The sequence below is a fragment of the Python bivittatus genome, unplaced genomic scaffold (genome assembly GCF_059951505.1).
Source record: "Python bivittatus isolate LINGU-HERP-01145 unplaced genomic scaffold, Pbiv_v1 ctg000220_np1212, whole genome shotgun sequence".
NCBI lineage: Eukaryota > Metazoa > Chordata > Lepidosauria > Squamata > Pythonidae > Python > Python bivittatus.
Window position 1 is genome coordinate 41237752 of NW_028277048.1, and position 24381 is coordinate 41262132.

General features: G+C 44.3%; 1 protein-coding gene across 2 annotated transcripts; it reads left to right on the forward strand.

Annotated features, from left to right (window-relative positions):
* The first annotated feature begins 2510 nt into the window (after window positions 1-2510).
* Window positions 2511-21458, forward strand: SLC25A10 (solute carrier family 25 member 10). 2 transcript variants are annotated; one of them, XM_088138423.1, is made up of 11 exons: window positions 2511-2745; window positions 5968-6087; window positions 7242-7356; window positions 7445-7493; window positions 7768-7809; window positions 8149-8192; window positions 10075-10145; window positions 17403-17495; window positions 19016-19093; window positions 19336-19392; window positions 19829-21458. In XM_088138423.1, exons 1-11 carry the CDS (start codon window positions 2656-2658, stop codon window positions 19928-19930), a joined length of 861 nt encoding a protein of 286 aa, XP_087994549.1. In that variant the 5' UTR covers window positions 2511-2655; the 3' UTR covers window positions 19931-21458. The 2 variants fall into 2 exon arrangements, with proteins under 2 accessions (XP_087994549.1, XP_087994550.1); XM_088138424.1 differs by lacking the exon at window positions 17403-17495.
* Window positions 21459-24381: the final 2923 nt, after the last annotated feature.

The following is a 24381-nucleotide window of genomic DNA, read 5'->3' on the forward strand; positions in this document are numbered from 1 at the left end:
CTGCTGAGGCCTGTTACACTTCTGCAGATGTAGCTATGGAGATTTAGAAGGAATTTCAGCAAGTGGGCACACTTTTAGCAATCATGCTCTCATGGAAATTGCTAGTGGGAACTGCAACAATCAATCATTGGAGAGCAGCAAATACATCCTTAGAGATTGGAATGATGATGATAGAGTATGGATAAAATGTTTTACCCTAAATAATGTAATTTCTGTTGTCTGTGACCAGGGCAGTAAATTAATCACAGAACATTTAAAATTATCAACTTAATGCTTTTGTGGATGCTCTTAAAGCAATTGAGAGAGTGAGCATAGAATTATAAATGGCATCCCTGGTTGACTTATAGAACTAACACCCTGTACTGGAAAAAAATCCAGCAATAGGGGTGTGCAAAATGTCTCAGATTTGAACTGTTTCAAGTCTGAAATGAGCTGTTACAATCACTATGGAAGCATTTTGCACTTGAAACAGTTTTGAATGATTAAGCCCATTTCAAAACAGCTGTTTCAGATGCAAAATGGTTCAACTGTGAAAGTTTTGCACACCTTTATTCAGTACCAACACTAAATCATTCATAATGAAGGCCATCTCGGGAGCCTTCGGGCACAGATTCCCTTAAAGATGAGTTTGCTGCAGGATATACAACATTCAGACTGCTATGCCAATGGTCGTGCTAGTAGGAATTAGGAGAGCTGAAGCCAGTATATCTGAAGAACACCTGGCCAAGGAAGGCTGCTGCATACAGTACAACTATGTAAACTATCTAAGGGGAACCAACTTTGCAAGGGGACAGTGGCTTATGTGCACAAGAAAGATTAAACTGCAGGAAGAGGCTTTAAGTTCAGTAATTTGGTGAAACAGCAAAGCAATGGAAACTAAAGCTCAGTTTTGAATCTCTTTCCAAACAATGCCAGTAACAGTAGTGGGAGAAAAAAGACAGCAAGACTTGGTCCAAAGGATACAGGTTTTAGAATGCATTAAATTATTGTAGCTAAGTCAACAAAGAATATTGCAGCACTACAAAGGCAAACATTTTACTATAGCATAAATATTTTTGGGTTACAAGTCATCTAACGAATGAAGAATGACCTTCAACGGGAAAGAAAAAAGAATGAGATGGGGAAAGGAAAGGGAGAGTAAAATGCAGGAAGAACTAATGCCTATTTATTACCAACCCATGCAGTAAAGGCAAGAACACAAGCAGCCTAGGATGTATGCTATAATTTAAAAAATGTTAATCCTGATTCAAATCCCAAATCAGGAATCGCGCTGATTTTTTTTCTGATCAATTGCATCAAGCAAAATGAACCCTGAAATGCCAAAGTGTTAGTCGTTGATCACTGTGTTGTCCTAGAGGCCTAGCCTGTTATCCTTGCACTGCATAAGATCATAATACCAACAAGGTAAACTCAAAACAATGCACAATTGGTGTAAATACTAATTTCAGAAAGCAGTAATTCCATGGACCAATTCAGAATGTAGGGTCAAACATTTTCAAAATGGAAATGCTAGGAAGAGACACAAGATCCTTGAATTAAATTCCCAGTAGAGGATTTGAACCCCATAGAAGGACATCTGTCTGAAGAGTCCCAACAAGAAGGAAGCTCATCAAGTGGTGCCTCCTGGTGGTCAGTGTAATTGAAAATACCATGGGTGAAAATAGAGAAACCCTGTACATAATGTAACACTTGTTTTTCTCTGAGAGCTTGAGGGAAGGTGGATTGTATTTACCATTTTGATAGCACTTCCTGAGACAATGTAGTGTGACTTCTGGGAATTTCAGTCATAGCCTATATAGAAGCTGCCAGATTGGGAAAGAAGGCAATAAAAGATAAACAGCTGTGATCTCAAGCAGGCTGTACGTGGTAGATCAGGATTCCTCAACCTCAGCAACTTTAAGATGGGTGGACTTCAACTCCCAGAATTCCCCAGCCAGCCCTGGCTAGGGAATTCTGGGAGTTGAAGTCCACCATCTTAAAGTTGTTGAGGTTGAGGAACCCTGTGGTAGATGACAGCTACAGCATGCCGAATTATGTGAAAGGTGCACCACGTGCTAACCCAGGAAACGCAGTTAACCATGGTTAAATTAAACCACGGATGAACCGGTGTGACTGAGCCTTTCTTTTGGGCCTGTTTGAAAAAAAATACGTGGTCGCTAAAAGTCGACACCGACTTAATCCAGCCAATCAACTTCAAAAAATAATCTTAGGCGGCCGTCTTACAAATGTGCCTAGCAAAAACAGCTTTGCGGCTTGATCGACATGTCCTCGGAGTTTCCTTGAGTTTCAGGGCAATCACCCCGGAAGCGTGACTCCCTCCGCGAAAGCGGGCGGGAACCTGCAGGGGCGGCCCCACGCGGCCCGGGAGACCTCTCGCCCTCCTGCAGCTGCGCACCTTCGGCCTCACGGTTGCTCTTTTAACGTCTCCCTCCTCGTGCCTGCCGCTGCCGCTGCCGCTGCCGCTGCCGCTGCCGCTGCCGCTGCCGCTGCCGCTGCCGCTGCCGCTGCCGCTGCCGCTGCCGCTGCCGCTGCCGGCGTTGCCCGTTTAAGGCCGCCTCGGTTCTGGGTCGGGTGTGCGGCGGCGGCGTGGAGGTCGGGCTGCCGGATCCCTGAAGCGGAGGGGAGGGATCGGCGAAGGCACGTATCGCCGGCAGGATGGCGGAGAAACGCGTGTCCCGCTGGTACTTCGGGGGCCTGGCCTCTTGCGCGGCGGCGTGCTGCACGCACCCGCTGGATTTGCTCAAGGTGCGTCCGGGGAGCGGGGGAGGAAGGAATCTCATTCGGGCGCGTGCTTGTCTTGCCGCCGATTGCGGGGAGAGCCTCTGCTGGCTCGCCTTGCGGCAGGTTGCGGTGGTGGTAGGCGGAGGTGGTTGACCAGTCGCCCTTCCTGACTAGGTCCTCCCAGTTGCTACCTCCCCTTGATCAATTTAGGGTCCGGAAAGCCTGGTAGGAGCTGCTACCTGAGGCGATGCGTTGTGTGGCTGGAGGCGGATCCCCCTCTGCTCCCGTGGCCGCAGTGGCTCCCTAGCTGCCATTTTGGCTCCCTTTAGTTTAGGAAGCGCTGCCCGCTTCCGCTCGTCTCTTTGCTGCTGAGAAACGCTCAGGAATCCCCAGTTGCCCAGGCGAGAGACGGACGCCGGCCGGAAGAGCGGACTGGCGCGTGTGGCTTTTGCGCGATGCTGGGGCTCCCTCTGTCTGGAGATACAAGCTCTCTTGCAGGAAGTGTCGGCCAAGGAGCCTTCGCGAGGAGCGAGGAGGGGTCTTCCAGCTGTCCCAGCACTGAGGCCAAGCACTAGGGCAAGAAATGTGCTCCACGCCTCCTTGACACTTGTGTAGCTTTCTACCTTCCACGGTGGCTTCGTGGTGGTGAAATTGGGCAATGCTTTCTTGCTTCAGGTCATTAACTGAGGACTTCTGAAAGAAAGCCCAGTTTTAGTAGCTGTATTTCCTGAAATAAGCATGGGCCTGCAAAAAAAAACTCCATTCAGTGGTGATTGTCATTGTCTGGCACCTATGCAACCCCTCAACATTGGCCCAAGTTTCTGCCTTAAAGGTCAGAATTACAGAAGGAAAAGCATCTGTCCAAAGTCAGAGCCAAGCCATGAAGAAATCTTTCAACCTTTCTGACACCCGGACCTCATTAATGTACAAAAATATTTCTGGGTTATGGAGAAAACAACAGATCCTGCTAAACTATTATTTTTTAGCTTGGAAACTTTATTGCCTGGTACTGAGGGTCATCCTGTCCTTGTATACAAGCCTCAGCTCTTAGCAGACATACTGGAATTCCACCTGCAGATTTACGCTTGAAATAAAAGCAAACCAAAAGGAGAGGGTTAGGTAGCATGTTTCATGCATGGGTGGGCAGTTCTTTGAATTGCAGAGTTATTAATCAGGATTTTTAGGAGTTGCTGTCTAAAACATCTGAACAGTAACAAATTGCTTGTGCCCCAGGATGTTTATGCGGTTAAATTTTATCTCTAGCAGACTAGGTGAGTTTCAGAGCATGATAGTTCCCAGCCCTGTCCAAAACATTCTGTGCTCCTGTTCTTTCCCATAGAATTCTACATGGCATTTCGAGAATGGCTGTTCTTTAGCCTGCCTGTTGCTCAGTTGCTGTTTGCTTTGGCTGTGCTTGCCAGAACTTGTGGTAGTTGTAGCCCCAAAGCCTACAGAGGGCACCTGAGTGTAGAAGGCTGACTGAACAACAATGGTATCCGTAGCAGAACATTGGCTGTGCTCATACTAGCTCTGGAATGTCCTTGGGACACTTATCAAGGTCAGCCCACAGAAGAGGATAGAGAGGGCAAAAATTGGTCAGGCTGATTAAGCAGAAAAGGCAGTTTGCTTGGGAACAGGTGCTTTGAGGGCTTTGCACTTTCTAGGTCCAGCCTCTGGAGAGTTTCTGGATAAAACCTGTTCTGTAATTCTGACTCCTACTTTCCTCTTCCCAGGCATTAGGCACATTTAAAGTGGCCTATGTAGTGGAAAGTTCCTTTTGCTTGTTATTGCCTGGCTGCTGGCACATTCAAGTCAGCACAATGGTGCTAACTCCTGCAGAGTTCCTCTTCCTCCTGCACGGCTCCCTCCGTGTTCCTGACCTGCTGGCTGCTGTTTGAGGAGCAAATTCCAATTTCATGCTCTGCAACAGATCTTTGAGCTACCACTGGATATTTGGTACTTTTCATTGCCCTCTCCTGGCAGCTGATACTTCTGTAGCTTCACCTAATGTATATTCTCATCACAGGCTACTTCAAGTCATTGATTGGTTAAAGAAAATGGATGTTGTGCTTTATTGATGAACTACGTTGCTGGAAGTCTCAGGGTATGGCATCCAAGTGCCTCTTGCCAGCCACAGTGGGAGAAGGCTTGTGCTCCTAGACTGGGAGTGTGCTTTCTTCTGCCATCTCATACGTACAATATTTTCTTCTCCTTGTCCTGTTTGGCTCTCCCTCTTCTGCAGGAGGAAGGGTAATCAGCAAGCCAAATAGCCCTGCTATGTTGTTTGATTGTTAACTTTGGGGGCCTTTCACCTAGAACCTCTGTGCGGTTGTATTATTAACTTGAGCTGCTCCATAGCAAGATAGAACAGGTAGAATAGTTGGCTGGGAACAACTGTTAAGTTGGATTTCCATGCTGCAGAACTGGATGACTTAACAAGCTCCCAGTGTTGCTGGTCCTGTACAAACATTGGAGCCCTTTACATTGGTTGCAAGATGTGCCATTAGCTTTTAATTGTTAAAACATCCAAAATTAACAGTGCTAAGTAGATGTGCAGTGAAACGTTAAGGCACTGAAGAATGCAGGACAGAGCTCTGTCAAAAGAAGGGGAAGAAGAAAGGTGGCATTGGAATGGTCATGGCTGATAGCTAGAACTTGGTGCTTCTGGATAGATAGAGTTCCATTTGAGTAAGTAACACCCCCTGTTAGAGAGGGAAGGATTTGTTAGAGAAAGGTAACTAAAAGCCAGCTAGGGTCTAGACCTTTGTTTCTCAACCTTGGGAACTTTAAGATGTGTGGACTTTAACTCCCATGCTGGCTGGGGAATTCTGGGAGTTGAAGTCCACACATCTTAAAGTTCTCAAGGTTGAGAAACGCTGGTCTAGAAGACGGAAAGGAATCCAAATGTTTACATTGTAAATTTCTAGCTCAAAGGTATTACTTCTTATGTAGAACTGGAAAGATCAGTCATAGCTCCTGGAAATCTTTTGTCTTTAAGGCTAGGAGAAAAATGTCTTCTTTACGTACCAGTAGGTAGAAACCAGCTCTGACTTGCCTTTGAGCACAAGGCTCAAAGTGAATGTTAATATGAGCTTCTGGGATCTTGCTGATAGAGGGATTGCAACCTTACGGGCTTCTTGCATTGTAAGTGTTCCAGTGCCTTCTTACTCGGCTCTCGTGGGATTGGCTATCCCGCAAATGAGTTCCAGAAAACTTCAGCCTGACTTTCCTGCCATTTCTGCTTAGGTTCATCTGCAGACTCAGCAGGAAGTGAAGCTACGCATGACAGGGATGGCGTTGCGTGTGATTCGTAACGATGGCTTTCTAGCACTCTACAATGGGCTCAGTGCCTCACTTTGCCGACAGGTGAGTGTTTGGCTGCTGCCAAGATGGCTCACCCCATCACCTGCCATCCTGCTGCTTGTGTCGTGCGCCAGCTTTTTGCTTCTATTGTTGCCTAGCAGAATTCTGCACTTGTGTCCTCCAGTGCAGATTGAGCATTCCGATGGCATTCAAGTTCCTAACCAACCACTTATGAATTCTATGTTCCTGCACGCTCTGAAACTTTGAATTGTAACAAAGTGTCTGTAAAATACTAATGATGGAAGATAGAACAGTGTTGGGTACCCACAGCCATGTTGGTAGATCAGGCAAATTCTAGGCATAAACATTTCTGAAGTAAGCGTGTCTGCTCCAAGAGTTTAGAAAAATTAGGCAATACGCGCAGATGAGAATAAACTTGGAGCTGCAGGAATTTCTTTAATTATTTCCACGTCATAATATCTTGACAGTGACAGCTTTTTCCTTCTGTACTATAACATCTCTGTTGCTTCTTTCACATACTGCATAAGCATCCTGCAGAGGGTGATTCTGCAGCCCAAATCAGTCACTCCATATTCCAGTTGCAGAGCTCATGTTTGCAGTTTCCCTCATTAAGCAGGATCTGAGGAAAAAGGCAGGTTCACTTGCAATCACACTTGCCATACATTTTTTACAAGCACAAGAGCAGGCAAACTTAACTGGGGCCACATTTTTAACAATTTAAAAAAAAAACAGGCAAAATTATGACACTATATTTTTCAGCTTCCAATGGGGTATAACTTGCAGAGTGCCTGGGGCTCTGAAGTAGAACAGTCATCTCAAGCTTGTCTAACAAACTTATTTTTAATTTTATAAATACATTAGTAAAGTTTACTGCTGCTCAGTTTGGGCAGTGCAATTGGGAGGGATCACCACAGGTAGCAAAAAAGAGGAGGAGCGGGAGGAGGAGTGGGAGGAAGAAGACAACAAAGGTTGCATATGGCCTGTGAGTAATAGGTCCAACTACCTGTGTTCTAGAAAATATGGTAGGAAAATATTTGTCAAGGGAGCAGGTGTCATGTACTGAATAATGTGAATAATGCCAGGACTGTGGCCACAGATGAGCAAGAGTTGGGTACTTGTAAGGCTGGTGCTATGGGTATTCTGTGATTCTGATGAGCAGTTGCCACTTCCTCTTGTGACCCTTTCTGCTTCCTCAGATGACATACTCTCTCACCCGCTTTGCCATCTATGAGACGGTGCGGGACCACTTGAACCAGGGTGCCCAGGGGCCGATGCCTTTCTACCAGAAGGTGCTGCTAGGTGCAGTAGGAGGTGAGCTGGGGCTTGGCAAGTACAGGAAGAAGGATTCGGTCAGATCAGGCCAGGCGGTCCCTTTTCATCTGCTCTTCTCTGGTTGCAGGCTTTACTGGTGGGTTCGTGGGGACCCCGGCTGACATGGTGAATGTCAGGTCAGTGTTTCCTCCTCCGTCTCCTCTCCAGGACCCAGTGGATTAATCCTTACAAGGATCCTACATTAGTGGGGGTAGAGAAGGATTTTTTGCTGCCAAGAGGAAAGTGAGCATTATTATTGTGGCTACAATGGGTAAAATCTGCACTCCTGGGACATTCTAGTGTCTCTACTTCTTAGGGTTGTTTGGAGCAAACAATACTCTACTTTGGTGAGATGGTGGCAGAGGGAGGTTTGTCCCTTTCTCTCTCTAATGTTGTAATGTTCTTTTCCAGGATGCAGAATGACATTAAGCAGCCAGCACACCTGCGGCGCAAGTGAGTATCAGGGCTGTAGTCAGATGCAGAAATATGGGAAGGCAAAGAAGAGCATTGGGAGAAGAAAGGTGTGCTATGAGGCCTTTCCCTCTCCAAAAAGGGCTGCATTGAAGATGCATGACCACAGAGGGACAAAATTGATCTTCAGATGTCCATTCTTTCAAGTCTGAGATCCCTTTTAAATTGGTGGCAATCTTACCACAGAGGCCTAAGTCCCATCTGCCAGAGCTGTCAGACAAAAAAGGGGAATTGAAGCCTCTGACAGCCACCAGCTGGTGTAGTAAGTGCCTGTCAGAGTTACAAGAATACTGATGAATGCTCTCGCTTCTTGCTTTCTAGTTACTCCCATGCCCTGGATGGCCTGTATCGGGTGTTTCGTGAAGGTAAGAATTTATCCAGTGTACAGCAGGAATATGTTGTGACTCTAGGAGACCCCTGTTGAGTTAAGGTTACTTGAAGGGGAAAATAATCCATTAAGCAGAACACTCTATAGTATATCTTATGGGCAACTGGTGGCCCTCTAGGCAGGGCCACATTATGACTTTTGTGGGCCCTAGGCACTTTTGCCTTTGTGGGTCCTCCCTCTAGAAAAATAATGCAGATAGTCCTCATTTAACAACAGTAATTGGGACCAGCAACTCTGTCGCTAAGTGACGTGATTGTAAAGTGTGATGTCACGTGACTATGCTGACTTACAACAGTAGTTGTGGCAGTTCTGGTTGCCATTGTTAAGTGAATCCTGCGCAGTTGTTAAGCACAATGTCATGTGATTGTCATTTGCAACCTCCTGCCAGCTTCCCCATTGACTTTGCTTATTGGAAGCTGGCAATGAGGTTGCAAATGACAATCACAAGACCATGGGACACTGCAGCCGTCATAATTGTGAATTGGTTGCCAAGTGCCTGAATTGCAATCACGTGACCGCAGGGACGCTGCAATAGCCACAATGACGAGGACCAGTTGTAAATCACCTTGTTCAGCTCCATTGTAACTTTGAACGGTCACTGAATGAGTGGTTGTTAAGCGAGGACTACCTGTAGTATTAAAATTATACTTCATATGATTTTCAGTATTTTCCTCGTTTACTTTTATAAGTTCTTATAATTTAATATAACAAGCTCCTTCAGGAATTATTAAATTATCTCAGTGGCATTTAATGTATGACTGAGCTTTTAATTCGAATGGTATGTATATTTTATTTGTATTCTATTTATTGTGTATATTTTCAAGACCAAAAGACAAGGCATGAAAATAAATAACTTCTACTTCGCTTTTATTCTTTCTGCTTTAAAAAGAATTAAAACATTTTTGTGGGACCTAGGCACTGTGCCTATTGTGCTTAATGGATAAGTGGGTCCTGCCTCCAGATAACCCTGACTACAATTTTCAGCAATCGACCCAGTAGAGATGGATGCTGGAGCTCAAATTCAGTAACATCCTGGCGGTCCTGTATCTTTTCTCTTTTCAACTGAAGGTTGGTCCTTAGGGATCAGCCCCTATAGTTATAGTTATGATGCCTATAGTTATAGGCAGAAGGCACCATAAACTAGTTCTTGAGGAAGGGCAGAGGCTTTTGAAGCCAGGTCCTTGGCTTCCTCCTTGCATATGCGCTTGTGCACAGACACAGAAGGTAAACATAAAAGCCCCTTTTGGTGGTCCAGATTGTGATTCCTGAGAATAGAATGATCTCTCCCCAACCAAAGGTGTTTGATTTGAATTGTCTCATTTATAGCCTGCATAGTCCAAATTGAACTACAGAATAAGCTGCCCAAGGATGTTAGCTCTCAGTTGGAGTGCAATGAACAGGAAGCCGTCAGGATTATTTTTGAAACTCAGCTCCTGGCGCAGCATACAAAACACTCTTGTATTAGCCAGACCTATCTTTGCTATGGTTAGATCCCATCCACAGGCATCTAACAGGGATCTTCTCTGGTATGTTGATCTCTATCAGCAGATGTAATTTTTTTTTTGCCTCTTTCACTTGTGGCTACATTAACGGAGGCATCCTTCTTTCTGAACACAGCTGTTCAACCTTCTTATAGCCATTATACCCAGTCTGTGATGACAATAGTTGATTAGTCTGTTCTGTTCTCCAAGTGTTACTGTAAACTATACTCTGCCATTCCTGCATCTTGGGAGTAATAAAAGGTATCTATTCTTGAGCGATGCCTTGTGGGGCAGGAGAGTTGCAGCTGCAGAGGATAAGCGGAAGACACCGTTGAATGGAATCCCTATTCTGTAAATTCCAGGCTTTTGTCTTTGCAGAGGGTGTGAAGAAATTGTTCTCAGGAGGAACAATGGCATCAAGCAGAGGAGCCTTGGTTACCGTTGGACAGGTACGAATCCGGAGTCAATGTTGCCTATGATCTACTTCTGAATATAAGCAAGTGTGTTCAGCTAGGCCAGGAACGAGTATCCTTTTCAGTTCCATGTGGTGGTGGATGGTGGATCAGAATCTGTAGCTACATGTGCACACATTCATAAACATTAAGAGTGTACAAAATTCAGTGACCTGGAACAGAATATTTGAGGGAACTCCAGAACATTCTGTTCTCCTTCCAGAGCATGCCATTCCAGGGGCATTTTGGTGGTTTCTGTAAATAAATTCCCTGGGAGTGGTTCAAGATACAGTGGTACCTCGGGTTACGAACGCCTCTGCTAACGAACTTTTCGGGTTGCGACCAGCTCCAGCCGCAAAAATTTACCTCGGGTTACAAAGGGTCTGCTAACGAACTTTTCGGGTTGCGACCAGCTCCGTCCGCAAAAATTTACCTCGGGATACAAACCAGATCCGCGGCCATTTTCCACTGTGACACGTGGTCCGCAGCCATTTTCCGCCCATTCCACGTGGTCCGCGGCCATTTTTCCGCCCGTGCCACGTGGTCTGCGACCATTTCCCACCCGTTCCACGTGGTCCGCGGCCATTTTTCCGCCCTGCCGCGTGGTCCGCGGCCGTTTTTCCGCCCCTGCCGCGTGGTACACGGCCGTTTTTCCACCCCTGATGCGTGGTCCGCGGCCGTTTTTCCGCCCATGACGCGTGGTCCGCGGACGCCGGAACAGATTAACGGTAATTACATTGAACCTTATGGGGAAATTTCCTTCGGGTTGTGACCAAATCAGGTTGCGACCAGAGTCACGGAACAGATTAAGATCGTAACCCGAGGTACCACTGTACTATGAACATGGCATTAGGTCTGGGGCACTTTGAACATGGGATTGATTCAGGAAACTCTGAAACTGACTCCACAGAGGGGCTGAAAATGTTCCTCAGATTTTCAGACTGTCCATTTCCAAACCATTTAATTGTACATATCCTTAGTAAATGCACCTCTCTTGTCATTCATGTGTACCTTAAGAACTTTTGCCTCCTTCCTCCAACAATCTTGGCTACATTAAGATCGCAGTGGGCGAGAGACAGAAGCTATCCCACCAACTTTCTTGATGTAACTGCTGTGGCTGGAGTAGAAAAGTTAAAGCCCTCCACCCTCTCACCATTTGCCTGCCCCCTCCGGCCTTAGCATTGTTACAGCAGGAGCTAGAGTGTGACAAGAAAACAAATTAGGTGAAGTTACAAGAACACACATTAGGTGAAGTTACTCATGTTCTTAAAAGATATTCCTGGAAAGCCCACTATCCATAGAAGCTTCTGAGTGCAGAAGCTAGAATGTGTGTGTGTGTGTGTATACATAAGTAGCTACACACACATACACCATTGAAGAACCTCTTTTGTCACATGGCCTGGCAGGAAGAGACCCACAACCTCTTCCTGGAATGTTCAGCAACCATGGAAGTAACTGGTGCCCACAGTAAGGCAAGAAGTGGAATGTGCTGAGAGGTTAAGGAGTTTTATAGGCACTCAGAGAAGCCTACACAATGGGCTCTGGAGGACCAGAGTTTGTCTGTCCTTGTCCAAGTATATCTCTATCATAATTCATCTTGAGAATACATGTATATCAATCTTTTCAGTATATGAGTATAAATGGCAGATAACTCTTTTAGACCTCAGCATGGGATCAGATTCAGTGGACACTATGACCTGATCTGCTGAGGTATATAATAGAAGAAGCAACCATCTGTAAGTGCTGAAGAGTTAGGGGTTGAATTTTAAAAACTTGTTATTTTATTGAAAAGCTATATAGCAGGCAGAAAATTGTATGTATTTGCAAAAGCTGGAGACAGTACTAATTTATAAAGGAAGGTGAACTTTCCAAGTTGGAGAATAGGTATTAAAATGGCAACAGTTACTGAAAACTGATCTGCATAGAACAAAATATCCTAACTTCATACATGCAGGTAGTCCTGTAATAACCTGTAGTAACAGGTTAACAACTGCCCTGTTTAGTGACCATTCAAACTTACTATGGTGCTGAAAAAGTAGGTTTAACTACTGGTCCTTGAACTTACCATGGTTGCAGCATCCTGTGTTCACATGATTGTCATTTACAACCTTCACAGCTGCCTTCCAACAAGAAAAATCAATGGGGAAACTGGTAGGAAGTCTCAAGTCGCAGTCACATGATGTCATGCTTAACTACCACGGGCAATTCTCTTAATGACCACAGCAGAACTGACATCATAAGTCGGGCACAGTTGCATGGTGTTTCACTTAATGATTGGGTCACTTAGCAACAGAGTTGCTGGTCTTAGTTGTAGTCGTTAAGTGAGGACTACCTGTACACGGATATGGTCTTGCTTAGCAGAGTTTGATCAAAAAGGGATCTTAGGATGGTAATAGATTGCTTCATGGAAAATTAACTTGGTGTTGGGTTTCTCTGCACAAGGCTAATTCCATGTTGGAGATCATTAGGAAACAATTGAAAATAAAATAGTCAATATTGTAATAGCTTTATAAAAATCTGTGATGTAACTTCACTTAGGATATTGTGTAAAGTTCTGGTCACCACACCTTGAGTAGGATTTTGTAGAGTCAGGAAAGGGGCACTGTAGCCTCAGTGATCAGGGAGTTAAAGTAAAGTGTATATTAGAAAGGGTTATATGTGTGGAGCTTTTTAGCTTACAAAAAGGGCAGGAACATTATAAAATTATGCCTGGGAGAGAAATCAGGAGAAATTTTCCTATTTCAAATACTAGAACCTGGAATCAGAATGAATCTGAATGGTGGGAGATTCATATAAAAGGACAAATAAGGAATTTGCTCCCATTTGGATGTCTTTAAAAAGGGGGATTAAAAACATACAATGTGAGGTTCAGGAGGGATCTTGAAGATCACCTGATCCATACCCTGCTCAATGCAGAATCTAGAACTACAGCACCCTGATAGATGGCTGTCCAGTATCTATTTAAATACCTCCAGTGAAGGAGAGTCTTCCATCCCCTAAGGCAATCTGTTGCATTGTTGAACAGGTGTTACCATTAGAAGAATTTTCCTGAGGTCATACTGAAATCTTCTTCCTTGCAGTTCAAACCCACTGTTACTTGTCATGTCCTCTGGAATAACTGTGAACAATGCTCCCTGCCTTCTGCATGATGGCCTTTCAGATACTTGAAGACAGCTGTCATGTTTCCCCAAAGTCTTCTCCAGGCTAAACATATCTAGTGCCTCCAACCATTACTCTTAAGTTTTACTTTCCAGACTTTTTATCATCCTCATTGTTCTTCTCTGGATGTACACTGGCCTGTAAATGTCTTTTTAAAATGTGATGTCCAGAACTGGACACAACATTTTTGGTGTGATCTGATCAACACAGACAGGAGAGGAACAATGACCTCTTGATCTGGACATTATACTTCTGTTGGTGCAGCCTAAGACTGCATATACATTCTTTTACAGCTGCATCAACTCTTGGCTGATATTCAGCTTGTGATTTTCTAAGACTCCCAGATCACTTTTGCTTGTACAACTGACCAGTAAGTTTCCCCTACTCCTATAATCACACCTTTGATTTTTTTTTTCCTATCCAACTACAAGACTTTGCATTTGTTCCCGTTGTAATTCATCTTGCTGGTTTCTGCCCATTGCTTCAGTTTATCAAAATCCTCCTGAATCTTGATGCTGTCCTCTAAGAGGATTGTTTGTATTATCTGCAAATTTTATAACCATAGTTTAACTCCTCATCCAAGTCATTTGTAAATATGTTTTGTGCATATGCTGGCTCCTGCCAAACAATACATTCTTTTCTAAATGCTCACAAAACACAGGACGTAGAATGAAGCCCTGCAGTTTTACCACAACATTTTCTTCCAGCTTGATGTGGAACCATTGATATACACTCATTGGATTAGATTATTGAACCAACTCTGTGTCTATCTAATGGTAGTACAGTCCAGCCCACATTTTGCCATCTTCTCTATTAGAATCTCATGGGAGACTTCGTTGAATGTCTTGCTGAAGTCAAGATGCGCTATGTCCACTACATTCCCCTGGTCACCTAAACTGGTCACTCTATCGACAAAGGAGATCAGGTTGGTTTGGCATGATTTATTGTTGATAAACCCATGCTGGCTCCTGCCAAACAATACATTATTTTCTAAATGCTTACAAAACAACAGGTAAATAATCTATTCCAAAGTTTTGCCCCATTATCAACATCAGGTTGATTGATCTGTGGCTACTTGGACCTCTTTTCTCCCCTTTTTCAAGATAGGAAGATTTGGACTTCTCCAAACTTCCGGCACTGCACCTACAGTGGGGCAAAAAAAGTATTTAGTCAGCCACCAATTGTGCAGGTTCTCCCACTTAAAAAGATGAGAGAGGCCTGTAATTTTCATCATAGGTATACCTCAACTATGAGAGACAAAATGGGGAAAAAAATCCAGAAAATCACATTGTCTGATTTTTAAAGAATTTATTTGCAAATCATGGTGGAAAATAACTTTTGGTCAATATCAAAAGTTCATCTCAATACTTTGTTATATATCCTTTGTTGGCAATGACAGAGGTCAAACATTTTCTGTAAGTCTTCACAAGGTTTTCACACACTGTTGCTGGTATTTTGGCCCATTCCTCCATGCAGATCTCCTCTAGAGCAGTGATGTTTTGGGGCTGTTGCTGGGCAACACGGACTTTCAACTCCCTCCAAAGGTTTTCCATGGGGTTGAGATCTGGAGACTGGCTAGGCCACTCCAGGACCTTGAAATGCTTCTTACGAAGCTACTCCTTCGTTGCCCGGGTGGTGTGTTTGGGATCATTGTCATGCTGAAAGACCCAGCCATGTTTCATCTTCAGTGCCCTTGCTGATGGAAGGAGGTGTTCACTCAAAATCTCACGATACATGGCCCCATTCATTCTTTCCTTTACACGGATCAGTCATCCTGGTCCCTTTGCAGAAAAACAGCCCCAAAGCATGATGTTTCCACCCCCATGCTTCACAGTAGGTATGGTGTTCTTTGGATGCAACTCAGCATTCTCTCTCCTCCAAACACGAGTTGAGTTTAGACCAAAACATTCTACTTTGGTTTCATCTGACCATATGACATTCTCCCAATCCTCTTCTGGATCATCCAAATACTCTCTAGCAAACTTCAGACAGGCCTGGACATGTACTGGCTTAAGCAGGGGGACACATCTGGCACTGCAGGATTTGAGTCCCTGGCAGCGTAGTGTGTTACTGATGGTAGCCTTTGTTACTTTGGTCCCAGCTCTCTGCAGGTCATTCACTAGGTCCCCCCGTGTGGTTCTGGGATTTTTGCTCACCGTTCTTGTGATCATTTTGACCCCACGGGGTGAGATCTTGCATGGAGCCCCAGATCAAGAGAGATTATCAGTGGTCTTGTATGTCTTCCATTTTCTAATTATTGCTCCCACAGTTGATTTCTTCACACCAAGCTGCTTGCCTATTGCAGATTCAGTCTTCCCAGCCTGGTGCAGGTCTACAATTTTGTTTCTGGTGTCCTTCAACAGCTCCGTGGTCTTGGCCATAGTGGAGTTTGGACTGTGACTGCTTGAGGTTGTGGACAGGTGTCTTTTATACTGATAACAAGGTCAAACAGGTGCCATTACTACAGGTAATGAGTGGAGGACAGAGAGCCTCTTAAAGAAGTAGTTACAGGTCTGTGAGAGCCAGACATCTTGCTTGTTTGTAGGTGACCAAATACTTATTTTCCACCATGATTTGCAAATAAATTCTTTAAAAATCAGACAATGTGATTTTCTGGATTTTTTCCCCCATTTTGTCTTTCATAGTTGAGGTATACCTATGATGAAAATTACAGGCCTCTCTCATCTTTTTAAGTGGGAGAACTTGCACAATTGGTGGCTGACTAAATACTTTTTTGTCCCACTGTATCCTCCATGACTTCTCAAAGATCACAGAAAGAGTTCTGAGATGACATCTACAAGACTCGCAGGGGAGCCTTAAGTTAACTCATGATAGCCAGGTGCACCCTAACTCTCTCTTTTCTTTTGTCAGTTGTTCTTATTTCCATTTGAATACAGTTCCCCTTTGGGGAGAAGACCTAGGCAAAGTAAGAGAGGGGACCTCTGCTCTCTCCCTTTACTTGTTACCTCACTACCATCTTCTCCAAGCAGCAGGTCCACTCCTCCTTTTTTTCCCTGAAGTAGCCCCAAATGCTTTTTGTTTGCTTTTACCTTCCTTTGCAAGCCAAAGCTCTTCTTATGATTTAACTTTTCTAAGTTATTTCTGAAAGTATTTGCTACTTGCTGGTACATCTCATTGTTGATGACAGCCATTTTCTGTATATGTCCCTTTTAAGTCTGCTTTATCAAAAGGTGCCTATCCATCCACAGCAGTTTCACATTTTTTTTAAGATACTGTTTTAGTTATTAGATAAATTTCATGGAGGAAGAGGCTATTCATCTCCAGTAATGGAAGATAATTCCTCTTCATACCTGTTGCTGGAATATTTGAGGAGGATACTCAGCATTTGTGTCCTCCTTGTGGGCTTTTAATTGGCAGAATTTTAGTTGAAAATTCTGGACCCACTGGATCTTTCAGTCTGATTGAACAAAGCTCTTTCTTAGGTTCATATATCATATAGAAATTCTGATCATTCCTAAATCTTTGTGATTGCAAAAGGTGGGAGAATAGTATTCCACGGTGGCCAGAAATGTGTGGCCATGTGATTTCAGTTTTCCTACTTAGGATATTTAAAGTATTTTAAGCTTCTTTCTCCTCTGCTGCTTATCCAGCAGAACAAAAGTGAACAGACTGGATGTAATCACTTTGTATTCTGTCTGTGTTTCTGGGACTGCAAAAAGTGGAGGGTGGAGAAGGTCAGACTGAGGAGAACATGTAGTACTTCTTTTCTGTAGGGAAAGATCTGTATGTATGATGGCATCACACCTGGGAAATAGCTCATGAGGTCACAACAAGGCTAGGGAATGTAATTCATAGTCTAGTCACACCTTGGCATCTTTGCTGGGTTCAGATGTTTAACAATTGCAGACCTCTGGCATCTTTGTCTTTCTGGAAGTACCAGTGGGAAAGGAGAGGTGCTTCACAGGAGCACTGAAGGCTCCAAACTAAAAACTCATAAACCCATAATTTAGGTGCTTGATGTCCTTATTCTGCCGGATCCCTAGGGGTTTAGCAGAAGTTCGAGCCTGTCTGCTTATTTTCCAAATCTGCTCACTGTGCTTACAGTCAGTCTCATTGCTTTCTGTTTCTTTGCAGCTTGCTTGCTACGACCAGGCAAAGCAGTTGGTTCTTGGGACCGGTTTACTTGCTGACAATATTTTTACTCATTTCCTGGCCAGTTTTATTGCCGTATGTATATATCTGTGTAGGTGCGAAGTCAGTTTGGGTGCAAGTGTTCGTGTGTTTGTCAGAGTTCTTGCCTTTTAGTATGTTAACGTTCAAGGCCATGATGCTCTGCCTGTCTTCTGGGGAAGGTGGAGCTCAGTATCCCAGAGCTGCCAAGGCTGGGATTAGGCTGGATTGCTGCAGATATCCAGGTCTTTTCTGCATGATCTGTGTACATCCTTCCCGAATTTCAATTTTAATAGGGAAATGTCTACTGATTAAGAAAAATCTCATTACAAGGCTACAGTACAGGTTTGCACACAGGTGGTGGCTCCCCAAGGAGGAGCAGTTGGCCTTGCTGCTTCTTTTTTTTCCTGATCTGATGTTTAAAAAATATATGCAAGGACCAAGTGCCATACTTGGAGAGAGAATTTGGCTTATTACGGATCAAAAGCTATTCAGGTTTACATAGACCCGACAAGTCCTTCTTACTTTAAGCAGCTGCTAAACTGCCTTGAGTTGGTATCCACATAGTGTGCAAACCTATGATTTGTTTAACCAAGCTTTATTAAATGAATAATTGTCTGGATTTACAGTGCCTTCTAAGCCATAGACCAGGAGTGAGTGATCTCTAGCCCCTGAGGCACATTTTTGGAGCCCCCTGACCAGGATTTCTGAAAACAAGGCATATTTTTTGTTGTTTTAGCTAGAAAGCAGATGAAAATTAACAGTGTTTAACTATGGTCCTTCACCATCCAAAGGTGCTCATCTATGTCAGAATTCATGGTTTACAAACTACCATGGCTGGACTCCCACAGCATGTTCCAATATAGTCAGAAGTGATACTGAACTTTGAGTATTCTGGACCTATAGAGAGAGATGGGTACAGGAAGGGTCACTGAAAGGGAAGTGTAACTTCCATATGCTTTACGTAAGAAGTGGGGTTTATAGATCACTCCAAAGACAAAAAACATTAGCTATAGCAGGGTGGCTGTCCTAGGCCACGGGATCAGTATAGCAGGAGGCTCTAGAGCAGTGTTTTTCAAACTTGGCAACTTGAAGGTGTGTGGACTTCAAAGCCCTGGCTGGGGAATTCTGGGAAGTCACATCTTCAAGTTGCCAAGTTTGAAAAACACAACCCTAGAGGGCAACAAAGTTTCCAAATCTTCTAGTATACAGTAGATCATGCAAGAACTCCAAAAGCTCTAACTTGATGCCCTTCTGGTTGGAGGTGATGGTGGTTGTAATTGAACACATCTGAAGGGGGTCAAGTCAGAGAAGACTTCTTTTCCATTTTTAGCCTGTCTAAATGAAAAATACTGATTGTCTTTTCATTTTGGGCAACTGGTTGTCTGTAATGGCCTGCCAAAGTGAAGACTTTTCCCATTTCTAATGGGGCTGCAGAGATATGGTGGATTAAGCATACCCATTTGGTATATGATAATTTGTATGCAGCTCCAGCTAGCACACAAGCCATTCTCTCTCATGCAGAATCTCAGCTCAGTCTGAATCTGTTTCATCATCTTTCTTTTTCTGAACTGCAGGGAGGATGTGCCACATTCCTGTGTCAGCCCTTGGATGTGCTAAAAACACGGCTTATGAATTCCCAAGGCGAATATCGGGTGAGTGATCTGATTGCTGTGGCTGCCAGCTTTCTGATTCGTTAGAGAGCAGGTGCCCACATTAAACACCAGCAGCTAGGTATCGCTGTCTTTGCCACTTGGCATCACACCCCTGTCATTTCAGCATTGTTCTGTTCTTGAACTTCATCAAATAGCTAGAGATGAAGCCTTGTGAGAATTGGGATGGGTTCTGGATATAGAGTCAAATCAGCATGCACTGAGTTCTTCCCATTTTGTTTCAGGGTGTTCTGCACTGTGCAGTGGAGACTGCCAAGCTTGGGCCATTGGCTTTTTATAAGGTAATACAGGAGAGATGGGAGCCACAGTGGGTAATCATGGCAGATAGATCAAGCAGGACCATAAGCTCCACCCTGCTAGAATTTCTGGTTTCCCCCTGCATTCCTGTCCTAGCAGGCTCTGGTCTCCGTTTGGTTTCAGTCTGGCTGTTTCCCTTTATCAAAAATGTGCAAGGTGGCCTCCTTCCTTTTCTTCCAGCACCTTGCCATTGGTGGCAACTTGCCTAAGACTACGTTCTCCCCTTATTGGTTCAGGGCTGCTGAGGAACAGAAGATATACTTTCTCTCAAGTGCTGAGTCCTCATGTGCCGTGTGCCTTTTGATTCCTAGTCCTACCTTGCCTTCTTGGGTCAGAGTGCATTGGAGAAGGCATGATCTATAGTATGTGGCTAAAACTCCACAGTGGACGAAAGCTGATATTACTCTTTTCCTCTTCTAGGGCCTTGTTCCTGCCGGCATTCGCTTGATCCCTCATACTGTGCTTACCTTTGTCTTCCTGGAGCAGCTACGCAAATACTTTGGGATCAAAGTGTTGACCTAAGGGAGAAGGGACCTGCCTTGCTAGAATTAAAAAAAGATGGGGAACAGGGACTGTAGAGTCCCAGAATGGCTGGGTGTCATATTCTTTCCCTCCTTGAGGTGCAGGCAAATCTAAGGTACAGGGCACAATCTGACATCTTACAGAAAGCCCTTGTTTGGCACCTGCCAGTCTCAGTTATTGGCCAGCTCTTCAATATGGTGTGGTGCCAACTAGGGTAATAGCCCATTGAGATTTTCTGTGACTAGTTCCAAATGCCTCTCTTCTCTGCCCATCAGTACCCAGTACCTTTTCAGTGTCATAGGCTTGCTAATATCACAGCAGTCCTCATCAGCCTGCAACCTCTCTATCTCCTGCTATAATAGCCAGCCTTCCAACAGCCATGTCTGCTTTATTTTTACTAATATGCTTTCTTTTGTGCTGTCATTCAGAAAGACCCCCTTTTTCAGTGGTCTCCTGGTCTCATGTTTAGGCCATACCCTACCATCTGCCTGGACATTTTTTTCTCCCCAGGCAGAAGGGTGTTGGCCCTTATGTGGGAAGGAGATTCTTCATCACAAGTTCGTCCCTTTCTAAACGTTTACAGTTAGGAAAGGGGTTCTGGTGACTGTCAGGGGCAGCTGACAGCAATATCAGGCAGGCAGAGACCTTGACCTTACAGTGTCTCCAATTATTATTCAGTAATAGGGAGAGAAGGATGCTCTTCTCACTCTGTCCTGCCTGCTCCCTTTCTCCTACCTCAGTCTCCTTTTACCCTCAGAGCTGCAGTCCAAGGACAAGTGGTCCTATGTGTTTATTCCCTGTGATTGGAAGTAGCATAGGGAGGTAATGTCCTTCCACACACCCCAGTCTGTAGCCAGCCTAATATCCCTCTTCTCTTTCGACTGCCTCTTTAAGCTCGTTCAGCCAAAGCCTCCTGAAACCAAAGGGCCTTATACTGATGAGAGGCTGCCTTGGAACACCTCACTAAGAGGGGACCGGCTTCCTGACTGTGTGTAGATCTTCTCCCACCCTGCAGATGGGCAGGGCAGCTGCCTGCTTAAATCCAGAGATGGGAGGTTAAAAATGGTGAGGCCTTGGCACGGTCAGCGAAAGTAGCCTAGCAGATGGGCTCCTTGTTGTTCCTGTGGGATATGGGCTAAGGTGTGAAGTCAGAAGGCCTCCAGTTTTTCAAACTACAATACATTTGTTTGTCAAGCTTTTTTCCTGAGCCTTTTTGGTACCACTGGAAGAAGCATCAAAGGCTGTGGAATCTTCCCAGATTGCCGTGCTTTTACTGTGACATCATCTAGATCTGACTGTAATGTTGATGTGTTCTTTGTTTCTCTGTCTCTGGATCCTGTTAATGAAATGATTTTTGAAGGTCCACTGGCTTGCGTTGCCTGCCTCCTCATCCCCCACCAGCCTGTGGAAGGACTGCTGGCCACATTCAGTGTGCCATTCCAGTTGGTGATTACCTTGCAAATTCCAAGAATCAGAGCCAGTGACCAGCACTTTAGGAGTCATGAAAATAAAGTGATTGTGCAAAGTAGGTGTTGCTAATTTTTGGATCTCCAAAAAATCCTACAGTGGGGCAAAAAAGTATTTAGTCAGCCACCAATTGTGCAAGCTTTCCCACTTAAAAAGATGAGAGAGGCCTGTAATTTTCATCATAGGTATACCTCAACTATGAAAGACAAGAGAACTTGCAGAATTGGTGGCTGACTAAATACTTTTTTGCCCCAATGTATATGCTGCAATGTTGCATTTCAGAATCAAAGCTGGAAACACCTGGAGCAAAAATTGTTGCAGAGAGGATTGGGTTGTGAAACTAGATTGGCAGAATGGAGTAACTTTCCACAGGAATTAGTTTTCAAAACTGTAGAAATGTTTTGAGAATTTGTCTTTCTAAATGATTTTTAATGTTGGAATCACCAACAGTTTCGCTGAAATGTCATTGTAATGTTACTAATTTGGGGGTGGGGTGTGTGGAATCATATGACTCATCTACTGTCCCTTTTGACAAATGACCTAATCAGCCAATAATTGAGAAAGAAGGCAAGACAAAAATTTGTCCAAGCAGTTAAAGCAGTTGCTTCATGTGGAAAATAAAAAGAAATAGAAGGCAGGAGCTTATGATGAATGGTATAGTGAAACCTTGTAAACTGGTGGTAGCATTAGCCACTTCTCTTACTGGGGCAATTGAAGAGATCTGGTTTATCTCTTTGGCTCTAAATTTTTCCTGCTCAGTATTTTACTGTGATTAAAGGAGAAGAAGCTGATGAAATCCCTTCATGGTGTGAGGCAAAGATTAATTCTTTAGGCAGGGAGAATCACTAGCCATAAGCAATCTTGGCTTTGCATTTGAGCAGCTGGCCCTGCCCTGTGACAGACAGAGCCCAGGGTGGCCTAGCAATTCCTAAAGTGAGGCCTGCAGGGACAGGGTGGTGGGTCCTGCTAATTGCAAAGCGGTGGTCCTCTGTCATGGGGTGCGTGCCTGAGTGGTGTACAGTCCATGGCTATTACATTCCTGGAAACCTTTGCCATAGTGCTACCTGTGTGGCCTGCCTTGGAGATGTGTCCAGGAGAACCTGCCAATTAGAGTGGGAGTGAAAGCTCATCTCCTTAATGAAGTTTAATGATCCGCAGCATAGCACCATCTCGTTCCAAGTGCGGCTGTTTTGAACAATGATCTGGTGTCAAGAGGTAAAAACAGCCTGGAGGGCCTGTTAGTGACTGAGGCATCCTGAGAACCAGACCGAAGGGGGCCTAAGGGATCTAACCATGCCTCCTTTGCGACCATCACTGAACAGGCCCCCAGGCGTTTCTGGGGCAGCAGGCACTTGGGTTCATTTGCTTTGTCACCTTGAATGTTTAGCCTCTTTGAGTACCTCTGGATACAAGGGAAAATAGGACAACTGTATTGTTCACAAAGGGGGGGGGTTCCTCTTCCCCACCCTGCCCACCTTGACACTCCAGTACTGAGTTGATGAAGGGTGCCTCCAATGCTGGAGCTGTGGAGATGGCCGCAGGCACTGTTGCCACTCAGCAGATGGAGCTCAAGCACTGATGGCTCCCTTTATAGCCCCTGTTAGCATTGGAGAGGAGAGGAAGCACATGCGACTCCTGGTTTTGTTTTCAATTTTCAAGCATTTTTTTGCACATACGTGTTATGGTCTGGATCAGGCCAACTCTGGTTGCAACATAATGACAGAGGGAAGCTGACAGTTTGATATTCCTTACAGAAGCTTAACTGTACACAGAAGTGATTGTAGCAAGTGGAGACTTTCAAGTGTACATAGCTCTGCTTGCCAAAAAATTAGGGGTTCATTGCTGTATGGTGGAATGATGGAGTTTACCCAACAAAATGAATCACATTTTAGTCTAGCGTTTTGTGGGAAGCTAGCCCTTGTGGTTAGTTTCTGGTCAATGTGTTTTGAATTCAGAAAATTGAGGTGAGCAAACTGTAGTTAAGTTAATCATAGGTTAAAAACCTAGTTTATTCTGTAGGTAAACCATAGTTAATCATGGGTAAGTGCATCATGCAAACAGCCTATGTGCAACTATGGAGTGCTGGGAAAGGGTGTACAGTTGGCACCTATGCACACCTCTAAATACAGCATTCTCCAGTGTTGCTAAAAGCTGAGGCCTGTAGTTTGGCCCAGCAGCCCCACTCTTGTCTAAAACATATGGCATGAAAGTAGAGTGTTTCTGCCCAGTCAGCTCTCAGTTCTTAGCATGGGCCCAGCAATGTGCTATGTCTGAATTGGAATGACAGAACCAGAGAAAGGTGCTCCTGGCCCCTCTGTTGGTGGCCTCCACAGCTCTTGAATATTCCAGATCTTCAGTGAAACATCACCCTCAATTTTGAATAGTGCTTCAACTTTGCACTGAAATATCTTTGGAGATATTCCTTAATGGGCTTTCTATTAATTATTAATATTATGGGATTAAGAGGGATCTGATCCTTTGTCAATGTTTAAGATGGATTTTAGATTCTACGCACTGTTGGAATCCCATTTTAACTTAAGCTGAAAGAAAACATGAATAAAGTTACTGATGGCCTAATTTACATATTATGGCTAAGCCATAATGCAAGTTGTTTATTGTGCAAACCCAGATGATTGAATTACATGGCTGAAGAATGATTTGAATCGAGCTCCAAGGGATAGGGAGAATCATCAACAACCTCAGATATGCGGACGATACCACCCTAATGGCAGAAAGTGAAGAAGAACTAAAGAGCCTCTTGATGAGGGTGAAAGAGGAGAGTGCAAAAGCTGGCTTGAAACTCAACATTAAAAAAACTAAGATCATGGCATCTGGACCCATCAATTCCTGGCAAATAGAAGGGGTAGAAATGGAAGCAGTAACAGACTTCATTTATTTGGGCTCCAAGATCACCGCAGATGGAGACTGCAGCCATGAAATTAAAAGACGCTTGCTCCTTGGGAGGAAAGCTATGGCAAGCCTAG

Excerpts from the sequence above, each read along its gene's own strand:
- SLC25A10 (XM_088138423.1), top strand. The coding sequence starts at position 2,656 with ATGGCGGAGAAACGCGTGTCCCGCTGGTACTTCGGGGGCCTGGCCTCT. Across the intron at positions 7,494-7,767 it reads GCTGACATGGTGAATGTCAG|GATGCAGAATGACATTAAGC; the intron begins GTCAGTGTTTCC and ends GTTCTTTTCCAG. Across the intron at positions 17,496-19,015 it reads TCCTGGCCAGTTTTATTGCC|GGAGGATGTGCCACATTCCT; the intron begins GTATGTATATAT and ends TCTGAACTGCAG.